The sequence below is a fragment of the Embiotoca jacksoni genome, unplaced genomic scaffold, assembly GCF_022577435.1.
Source record: "Embiotoca jacksoni isolate LCO1_2020_lvr unplaced genomic scaffold, fEmbJac1.0.p SCAF_1, whole genome shotgun sequence".
Classification (NCBI taxonomy): Eukaryota; Metazoa; Chordata; class Actinopteri; family Embiotocidae; genus Embiotoca; species Embiotoca jacksoni.
This window is the reverse complement of record NW_027185229.1, coordinates 12,202,749-12,213,466: the sequence shown is the minus strand read 5'-3', so window position 1 is coordinate 12,213,466 and position 10,718 is coordinate 12,202,749. Positions and strand designations below refer to the sequence as shown.

Genomic DNA, 10,718 nt, shown 5'->3' with positions numbered 1-10,718 from the left:
GAATATTGGGTCCGCTCAAGTCATCAAAGCTGGGCCCGATGAGACAAAACATCCAAAAGAATCTCTACCATCAGAATTCTGCAGATACTTTTAATGTGTACACACACACAAAAAAAACCCCACCAACAAATACATCTTTTTTTTCTTCTTCTTCTTCTTCTCCCGCTCTTATTGTGAAGAACCGGGCCGGAAGTTTGCTCCCTTCAGGATCTTCTGCAGGCTCTCCACATCGAGGGCTTAAAAAACAAAAAAAAGTTGTACGTTTCACTTGAGAAGCAACGCTGTTAAATATCTTCAGAGATGCCTCGGGTTTATGTCGGCAAGCTCAGCTACCATGTCCGAGAGAAAGACATTCAAAGGTTGTTCAGTGGTTACGGGAAATTATTAGAGATCGATCTGAAAAACGGGTAAGATCACCTCATTTTGTCGTAGCCAGCGAGCTAAGCTATCTTCATTTGATTTGCCCGTTAAAGTCCGGAGACGGGGCCCTATACTCCCGAGGGCGAGAGAAAAACCAACCAAACGCCCTTTTTTTTTGCTTTATTGTAACACACGGTGATAAGTTTCACAGCCCTACATTGTTGTTGTTTTTTGTTTTTTTTTTCCCGGTTCGCTGGTTTTTGTGAACGAGGCGCTCAGCGGCCGTTACCGCTTCTTTTTTTTTTTTTTTTTTAAAAACAACAACATGCTAACGCTACAGTAGCCGCTCGTGTTCTCCGTCACCGCGGAGAGCTCGTAGTGTAACGCGACGTAGTGTAACGCGACGTTACACTACGTCGCGTTACACTACGAGTGAATGGTGTTAACCGACGTTTGTAACCCAACTCGACTCCGTGCGGCACATTTCATACGAACGTGCTGCCCGGAGGTGCGTCATACTGAAATCATTACACGACTACAAGTTGCAAAATGGTTTCATGTTGTCGGTTTTTTTTTTTTTTTTTTTTTTTTTTTTTTTTTTTTTTTTTTCTCTTTCTTCTTTTTTGTTTTTTTTTTGTTTCACAGGCTGCCGACGGGACGGTTTTCTTTTTTTTTTTTTTTTCCCTCACCATTTTAGGCCCTTTTATGGAGTCGATTGTGTGTGTTTTTTTTTAAATTTATTTTTTATTATTATTATTTTTTTTAATTTATTTTAATAGATGCCGGTAGCCGGTTCCTGCTTTTTTTTTTTTTTTACACTTTGCGTGCTGATTCCCCTGCAGGTACGGCTTTGTTGAATTTGAGGACATGCGAGATGCTGACGATGCTGTGTATGAACTGAACGGAAAGGAGCTGTGCGGGGAGCGAGTCGTCATCGAGCACGCCCGAGGACCGAGGAGAGACGGCTACGGGTTCGGGGGACGCAGTAAGTTCGGCAAAAAATGTAAATGTGAAGTCAATTTTGGGTTCTAATCAGTCAATGCTAACTAACATGTGATGCTATTCACTTTCACTGACTCTTGATACAGCCGAGCCTGTTCCAATGAAGCTGTCACAGTACTCGTGGGACACCTCCCAGCACACACAATGCTTATTAGACACCTGTTCCCATTCTGCCTGACAGCCGATAGAAACACAGCTTTTCAACAGTGAAAGAGATGTGCGTTAAAAATCCCATGAGTAACAATGATTAAAGCAAAGGTAAGACGTGTTAAGCTACAAGTGTATACAGTTTGAAGTCGACATTAACAAAGTGCTTGATGTTTCAATTTGAAAGAGTCCACTGCGGGCTGAGTCCGAGTCCAATGAGGGTAAAGATGACTGCCTGACCCGTTTGGCCTGAGCTTTCCCCCCTTACAATGTGTGTGTGACCTTTGCCCTTTGACCAATGGTTGACATAACCGGAAGCCATGAGGACAGCATCCTTTTCCAATAGACCAGGGTGATGGTGAGGAACCCTGTTGGTTTTACTGTTGCAAGACATGTTGCAGATGACCAAGCCGACACACATCTCCGCCATTGATTTGGCTCCCAGCACTCTGTAGTAAAACAAGAAAATGTTGGTAGGTGTCATCTTTGTGATGGATATAGTTCAAAAACAAGGAATTTTGTGTTGTTCAGTGAGACCAGAAAGTTGAGATTTGTTTTCTGGCTGTTCAACTATTTGGAATTTATTAATTCAAAGACAACTACCAAATATTATACGTACAATAGCAGTACAACAAATAGTAAATTTTTTATACAAACTAGTATCTGATTTTCTAACAAAGGTAGTGCACCAAAAGCTGTCATTTTATAGATAGAGGTGGAGACTTAGGCACGAAAAAAACAAAACAAGAGGGGTCCAGTCTGCAGTGATTATTTTTTTAATTTTTTTTTTTAGATAATTTATACCAGTTCTGAGTCCTTTTTTTCAAATTCTCTGGCTTCAAGTTAAATGTTAATCTCTCTGTCCTCTTTGAAGGTAGCAGCTACGGCAGCTGGAATCGCTCAGGCAGGGAAAAGTACGAGCCACCTGTACGCACTGAACACCGCCTCATTGTGGAGAACCTGTCTAGCAGGTGCAGCTGGCAGGACCTTAAGGTGAGGAATGCTCCATGAACGATCAGCGTGCTTTTAAACAGCAATAAACATTTAGTCGCTGATTGAATACGTAGGGCTGAAGATGAAATGTGCAAGACAACCCATTTTGGGTGGAGTGTGTAGAACGTGTAATCCAGATTAAGTATGTACTAGTCCAACCTACAACATGATCGTGATCCTAAACATGTGCAATACTGTATTGTTTACAATGGAGCCCCAACAGATACTTGATTTTTGGGACCCACGCCAATATTAACGAGTAAATAAATGAGATATTAATGTATCAACCGGTAATGTTTATATGTATAATATATGTACACTACATATGAAAATATATTGTTTGCAAAAATCACAAATATGTGGCTGTCAAACATTGACCAAGATACGTATTGGAGGTTTATTGTCCACGCTGACATCAGTTCACTGAAACAATACATGCCACTAGGAATTTCATAATTATAAATAACTATAAAAACAAGACACAAATAGACCGATTTCTAATATATCCCGAGTTTGTTTTTCTGCGTTATGTTCTGAAAATAACTTTTTGTAAAGGCCAATTATATATTAGGATACTACTATATCTGTGGTAGGGCAATATCGGCTGTAGTTCACAATAATGTTGGTATCACGTTTTATATTATTTAAAAACAATTGATATTGTAATGGTGGCATGTTGACGTAACCTCCAAAGAGCCACAACAAGCAGGGCTGAAAGCAGCTCCACGTTGGAGGATTTGTTCTAAAAAGGGGACCAGCTGTACTAATGTGGAAGTGCTTTGGTTACAAAATAACAGAAGTAACACAAACCACAGAAACGTGTTAGTTTTTACAGAATATTGTAAAACAATCTGTTATGTTCATGCTGACATGTCAAACCGGAACTCTTATTATGCTGCAGATGTGTGTTCTTGAAATTGATAATGAACTATTTTTCAATATTTTGTCAAGAATAACGTTATCACTGAAACACCGTCATAATATTTCCGGCCCATGTTACCCACCCCTACTACACGTACAGCAGAGGGAAGTAAGACATTTTGTCGCATTTAACAGGAAGGTTTTGTAGTTCGCGTCATCACTAGACATCACTGCAAGTGATGCTGAAGACCAGAATTTAGTCTAAAAGCCTCCCGAACAAGCAAGAAGTGGATCTGAGCTTTGCCACTAAGCCTTCTGTGCCGCCTCTTAGCTTGTGTCTGTAGGTTGTCGAGTTCTGACAATCACTGAAAGTAACTAAAACTAGTTCCTACCGCGTTTGTGTGAATGCTGAAATTATAGCTGAAAGTTGATGCTTCAACTTTAAAGACATTATTTTTGATCAAATCCAATAATATATCGCAATTTAATAGTTACTTGCAATTTCTTAAATAGGCAGATGTACAAAAGAAACAGGACCTGTCTCGGATGTTTCGTTTTGTTGTTGTTGTTTTTAAGAGACATTTGACATATTTGTGTCTTCATAGGATTTCATGCGGCAAGCAGGTGAAGTCACCTATGCCGATGCTCATAAAGGCCGAGCCAACGAGGGTGTCATCGAATATCGATCCCGTTCAGACATGAAACGAGCGCTGGAGAAACTGGATGGCGTCGGCATCAATGGAAGGAAGATTCGTCTGGTGGAAGACAAACCTCGGCGCCGCCGCTCGTTTTCCGGCAGCAGATCCAGGTAGATGAGGGATCAAATTCAGCCCAATGATGCTCTTTGTTTTCTTCACTTATATTTACGGATGGTTTTTTTTTTTGTTTTTTTTTTTTGTACCCACAGGTCTCGTAGCAGAAGGCGCTCTCACAGCCGAAGAAGTAGAAGTTCTCAGAGTCGTTCCAGGTCTCGCTCACGGTGAGTGCAGTTACATTTGAACTGCCGTCTTCTCTTCAAATGACAACACTGCTCTTAACATTCATCATTTATACTTGAAAGGATTCATCTCTTCAGCTAACATTTCAGTATCTTTCAATTCTTACACTTTGACGCATCGACACATCAAACCTCATCAAATCACATCTTGATTGATATATATATATATATATATTTTTTTTTTTTTTTTTTTTTTTTTTTTTTTTTTTACTCCTTTGCAGTTCTCAGTCTCACAGCAAGCGCAGGTCTCACTCCAGGTCGGGCCGGAAGTCACGCTCCAGATCAAAGAGGAAGTCCCACTCAAAATCCCAGGAGAAGTCTTGCTCACGCAAATCCCACGGCCCCTTCAAGAGCAGAAAGTCTCGCTCTCACCCAGACACTCGCAAATCACGCTCCAAAAGCGGATCCAAAGTCAAAGCGGATCGTAAATCCCGAAGTCAGTCCAAGGAGAAATCTTCCAGTAAGAAGTCTAGAAGCCGCTCAAGGTCCCGTTCAGAGAGCAGATACGAGAAAACTGCTTCAAAATGGCCTTCCACCAAGGAGCGAGATCTCTCAAAGTCCCCAGACAAGCGCTCTGCCTCCCACTCTCGCTCCAGATCCAGATCTGCCTCTCAAGATTGACCCCTTTTTTTTTTTTTTTTTTTTTTTTTTTTTTTAAACGATGTACTCCAAAAAAGTAAAATTTGGAATTGCTTGGGTACATCCCTGGCCTGTGTTTGAGATGTTTACAGATCAAAAAAAAGGGTTTGTATCTTTTGGCACAAATTGGATGGTCAGGAAATCGATATTTTCTTGAGAGTATTATGATGGGATTATGAAAGCTGTTGTAACTTTGGGAAACAGAATTTCTCTTTGTTTGTTTTCATAAAGTCTAAATGTATGATTTGAGTCCAGCAAGCTATCAAGAGGCAACGGTTGCTTCATATTTTGATTATGTACATGTAATAAATCCAAACAAAAAGATGTGAAAGTCAAGACTAACACTAATGATTCCAACCAATAGATTTCACAAATGCATGCTCTGTGATAATAGTTTTTACCCGTTTGCCTTTTGAAGTCTCCAATCATACCCCAGTGGAAATTACACTTTGTTTGTGACGTCATATTTGAATAAAATAACAGAAATTAAAAAAAAAAAAGCCTGCCTCTACAATTTTTCATGCACATGAACATCATTTGCCAAAAAAAAATATGAAAAAGATCAAATCGCAGCACACAAACACTAAAAGTGGTTAAAGAGGGTGGACCTAATGAAATCTACCCGTTTTAATAAGGACATTTGGAAAGCCTAAAACAAATCACTGAATTATCAAAATTCAACAAGGAGGCAAACCGGTCTTTAACCATGTTTCTATTGGAAACGCTTGTTTTATGTATAAAGTCCTTTATTGGTCTCAATTCACTGAGGGCTCGCGCCAGACACGATAAGAAGTTCTGACGACAACCGACGCTGCTACGCGACGTGGTTGCCATGCAGTTAGCTCCCTTGGTTACCACGCTCCCCCCCTCCCATAATGCATCACTTCCAGGATCGGTCGGAGGTAAAAACATTTTTTTTTTGTCAACATCAAGCGTAACCTGTAAGTTTACATCCAAAAGCGACGTACAAGTGTTGAATGGGTCCATATCTGTTTTCCTTTAATCGAATGACTCGGTTGGGGGAAGAAAACAACGATTGCTGATGTAAAGCCAATGCCAGCTCGCTAGCTATTAGCTTAGCTAACGTTTGCTTCTGTATAACTTTGGCCAGCGAGCTTCTTCGTCATGTTTGTTTACAGCTTTCTCGCATACCACGATTTCATGACCGGGTACTACAAAGTTTGCGTATTTATCTTTGTCTAATTATGTTCAGGAATGTACATTTTTAAAGGTGCTAACTAGCTATAGCTGGCAAAAGCTTTTTGTCGTGACATATTAAAGAGATGTTCCTAAAAAAAAAAAAAAAAAAAAAAAAAAGTGTTCACACGTTTTTCCAGGTGTGCGGATGCAAATAAGAGCCAGCTTCGGGGGATTGAAGCTGTAATGGAGAAAGAACAGCACAACAACACGGTGATCTTCAATGCTTCAAAAAAAGAGCTGTTTACAACGAATAATGGATATAAATCCATGCAGAAGAGACTGAGAGCTCAATGGAAAATCCAAAGGTAAAGTGAGTGTGTGTGTGTGTGTGTGTGTGTGTGTGTGTGTGTGTGTGTGTGTGTGTGTGTGTGTGTGATATCACCAACCTTTCGATGTCAAGCCACCGATATCTCAAGTGTGAAAAATACTCCTGTGTAAGTCAAGGTTCCGTATTTCTAAAAGTACAGAACCAGTAAAAGGTACTTTACACATCAAGTAAAAGGTCTTACTGGTGTATTTGGTCACGTGGTAACTAATATGAAGCTTTTATTATTCGCAGTCCATGTTTTAATGTTTAAATTGATATTCAAGTTATCTTTGAATGTTATGGTATAGAAACACTATTGTAGGGAGGAGAGACCAACCAGGACTAGATCTTTGTCCTTTTTAGAAGGTCAAAACATTCAAACCAAAATGTTGTCAACACTTATGATATGTAAAGATATGTGAAGTTAAGTTTAATTATTAGAGCTGGGCGATATGGACAAAATCAAATATTGTGACATTTTTTTTACCAAATACCTCATTATTGATATTGCAACGATATTGGTCGGAAGACTATTGGTGCTTTTACAAACTATTTACTGAATGAGATCTATGATAATTAGTCCTCACTGATTTGGATATAATGGCGAAGTGGGTATAGGCAAAAAAATAGAACCGCTAGAACAGTCTGGTAAGTTCAGAAAATGACATCACTTCACTGTAATGCAGCCTTTAAAACCAGGAAAAGACCGCACTTGGGCCATATCACGATGTATACGATAACCAAAATCTTAGACAATATCTAGTCCCATATCGCAATACAATAAAATATTGATATATTGCCCAGCCCTTTTAATGATAAATATTATTGCCCAAAATGAAATCGGAGCACGGAAACTGAATTTCACTGGGAGTGTAATAATTACAAATAACTTTTCATTTTTTTTTTATTTTTTAGAAGCACAACTAGAGCAACTTCTAAATTTCAATGATTTAGCTGCAAAGCCAAACATCACAGCACCGCTGGGAGAACATTTTGGGTTTAAGCCAAATGAAAATGGAGAGCCCAATAAGTTATTTAAGTTTTGCAATATGTTGGATTTGCTGCAAAAAGGTGGCCATCAAAACAAAATGCACAGAAAAAGACTTTTTAAATTGTTAATTGTAATCATTTATATAACATTTAATTGTCAACTAAAATGTCCTGATTGTGAGAGCCCTGACCCTCACTTTTGAAATACTTGCTGTTTCTCCTAGTATAAGGGAAGAGTTGACTTTGGAGAAGTTGAAGGGTGTCATGCTGTGGATCACTGCAGGCCCAAGGGAGAAGTTCACAGCATCAGAGGTGATGAATCGAGTTATCTTTTGTCGTGTGATGTTATGTAATGTTACACAAGACTTGGCAAGATGTGGAAATGGCAGCTGGCCAACCAGTCCGCAATGAACCTGAATTATACTGCATATGAATTTATGCACATGCCTTGTCCCGTCTTATTTCAGTTGGAGGTGCTGAAGCACTACCTGGATGGAGGAGGAAACATCTTGGTCATGCTCGGTGAAGGAGGGGAATCGAAATACGACACTAACATCAATTTTCTCCTGGAGGAGTTTGGAATAATGGTTAATAATGGTGCATATTGAAATTTGTTGAAATTACAGTTAACATCGTCTGGGCAGGTATTCTTATTACAACTGTGTTTCATCATGTGGTGCATGTTTTCTGCCTCTCCATCAAAACTACAGATGCTGTTGTGAGGAATGTGTATTACAAATACTTCCACCCTAAAGAGGCGCTTGTGTCCAACGGTGTATTGAACAGGTTTGTTATTACTTTGTTGTTTTTCTGAGACAAACACACATTTTATATATTTCACGGAATCCTAGAGTGTAGCCTATTAATACTGTATAAATCCAAGTCTCCTTGTCATTGAATTTGTCTCTATGCTGATGCCTGTCAAAGTCACAATTCTCTACTTCTTTATTTAGAGAAATCAGTCGAGCTGCTGGCAAAGTGATCACGGGAATCATTGAAGACGAAAATGTTGGAAATAATGCACAGTAAATGATTTGCTTTTATATTCCTTTCTTCTGCATTGAGTACTGCATTTAACACCGGGAGCTGGATTTGAACTCGAGCTTTTCTGTTTGCATTTGTGTAGAGCTCTCATATTTGTGTACCCTTACGGCGCCACCCTGAGCGTGATGAAGCCTGCTGTGGCTGTTCTTTCGACTGGCTCGGTCTGTTTCCCCCTCAACAGGCCCGTCCTGGCCTTTCATCACGGCAAGGTCAGAGGCGTTGTGTAGTGTTCATACCAATTCCCTGAACATGTGATATTCATGAACGTACACTTGTGAGATGATGTGAAACAATGTCTTGCGTCTTTCCAAAGGAGTCTGGCAAACTGGCCGTTTTGGGCTCCTGCCACATGTTCAGTGACCAATACGTAGACAAAGAGGAAAACAGTAAAATAATGGTGAGTCCGGTTGACATTTAAAGTTTGTTTATGTCAGATTGGGCTCCCGTAGCCGTTCCAGTCCTGTGGAAGTTACCGAGTCGGTCTTCATCCGCTTCATTTCATTCCAGGATGTTGTGCTTCACTGGCTCATGACTGATAACATTCAGCTGAATCAGATTGATGCCGAAGACCCAGAGGTGAATAAGTATAGTGTACATGACAAGAGAAAAAGCTTCGCTAATAGTCTTTTAAATCAGCTTACATCCATCTTTTGTCCATGTCTTTTGTCCCCTAGATCTCAGATTACACCATGCTGCCAGACACGGGGTGTTTGTCAGAACAGCTCAGAGGGTCCTTACAAGAGGGTGACGAAAACCCCAGGGACTTCACCTCCGTCTTTAATAATTCGCTTTTCAGTATGTCTACCGACACTTTACCCCAAGTCATCAGGTGGATATGCAAAATACTTTTCCCTCCCTCCACCCAATCTCTGCTCTATTTTCATTCATAGCTAAAACCTGTTTTGTTTTTTTTGCAGTGCTTACGAACAGCTAAATGTCAAAGATGAGCCACTTCAGCTCATCACGCCACAGTTTGAGACCCCGCTGCCTCAGCTGCAACCTGCTGTAAGTTTCAGTCTGCTACAGGCTGGTTTTATTCATACATGGAATTATGCGCAGCGGAAATATTAAAAGGCTCAGTGTGTACGATTTAGGGAACCTTTGGGCAGAAATAGAATATTTATAATAGTGTTTTGACCTGAAACTGAGAGTCGTCTGTTACTTTAGAATGAGCCCTTCATATGTTCGTAGAGAGCGTGTCATGTAACAGTAGACCGGAGGGGAAAACCAAACACTTGCTCTAGAGAGGGCCTTTAAATGTTTTTCAAACTCTTGGAAGGGGAAGTGTGTACGTTTGGTTACAATCTGCAACCTCATCCTTAGATTCCACTAAATCAGAAACACTGCTCCTTTAAAAGAAACCATTTTGCTTGAAGCTCTGCAAAGTTTCAACCCAGAAGTGTGTATTTGTCTCACTTTTCAGGTCTTTCCACCTGCCTTGAGCGATCTGCCTCCCCCCATGCTGGACCTGTTCGATCTAGATGAAACATTCTCGTCCGAGAAAGTGCGCCTGGCACAGCTCACCAATAAATGCGAGTACAGCACTTTGCTAAACAATGTTTTACTCGTTTGTTTTAAATAATAATAAAAAAAAAAATAGGTATGTGTTATTTATTTAATTCTTGTTCTGTTCACAGGTACAGACGACGATCTTGAGTTCTATGTGCGGAAATGTGGTGAAATTTTAGGGGTGACTCCCAAATTGGATAAAGAGCAGAGAGACGCCAAGCACATCTTGGAGCACATTTTCTTCCAGGTTGTAGAGTTCAAGAAACTCAATCAGGTGAGAGTGCCCTTAAAATCAACTACAAATTGTATTCTGCATTTGAGGCTTTGTCTAATTGCGAGTTTCCCCTTTTGCAGGAGCATGATATTGATACCGAGGCACCATTCACTCCCTTATAACTTGGATTCAAGAAACCCATTTAATTTTTAACTACATTTTCAATATACACTGTACAAGCAAATTCCAGTACTTTGTCATAAAGGATGCCGTAAAGGCAGTTAGTTTTGGTTTATGCAGTATCAGCGTGGTACTGTGGCATCTAGAAGCCAACTACAATTGTTTACAATTTTGTATTGTATTTCATTACAAGATTATACTAATGCAAATAAAGTTATTCACATCTTTATTTAAATATTCAAATCCTTGATTTTGTTTTGTTAAAACAAAAAACA

General features: G+C 39.8%; 2 protein-coding genes across 4 annotated transcripts; both read left to right on the top strand.

Annotated features, from left to right (window-relative positions):
• The first annotated feature begins 189 nt into the window (after window positions 1–189).
• On the top strand, window positions 190–5,499 carry LOC138209615 (serine/arginine-rich splicing factor 6-like). 2 transcript variants are annotated; one of them, XM_069168346.1, is made up of 6 exons: window positions 190–407; window positions 1,203–1,363; window positions 2,384–2,502; window positions 3,969–4,171; window positions 4,271–4,342; window positions 4,582–5,499. In XM_069168346.1, the coding sequence occupies exons 1-6, from the start codon at window positions 301–303 to the stop codon at window positions 4,979–4,981; spliced, it is 1,062 nt and encodes a 353-aa protein (XP_069024447.1). In that variant the 5' UTR covers window positions 190–300; the 3' UTR covers window positions 4,982–5,499. The 2 variants fall into 2 exon arrangements, with proteins under 2 accessions (XP_069024447.1, XP_069024535.1); XM_069168434.1 differs by having other exon boundaries at window positions 191–407; window positions 1,203–1,345.
• Window positions 5,500–5,866: 367 nt separating this feature from the next.
• ift52 (intraflagellar transport 52 homolog (Chlamydomonas)) lies at window positions 5,867–10,671 on the top strand. 2 transcript variants are annotated; one of them, XM_069168223.1, is made up of 14 exons: window positions 5,867–5,901; window positions 6,337–6,504; window positions 7,721–7,808; window positions 7,964–8,093; window positions 8,207–8,282; window positions 8,450–8,521; window positions 8,623–8,749; window positions 8,854–8,937; window positions 9,048–9,116; window positions 9,215–9,369; window positions 9,458–9,545; window positions 9,964–10,072; window positions 10,178–10,323; window positions 10,404–10,671. In XM_069168223.1, the coding sequence occupies exons 2-14, from the start codon at window positions 6,383–6,385 to the stop codon at window positions 10,443–10,445; spliced, it is 1,308 nt and encodes a 435-aa protein (XP_069024324.1). In that variant the 5' UTR covers window positions 5,867–5,901; window positions 6,337–6,382; the 3' UTR covers window positions 10,446–10,671. The 2 variants fall into 2 exon arrangements, with proteins under 2 accessions (XP_069024324.1, XP_069024240.1); XM_069168139.1 differs by having other exon boundaries at window positions 5,892–5,940.
• The last annotated feature ends 47 nt before the right edge of the window (window positions 10,672–10,718 follow it).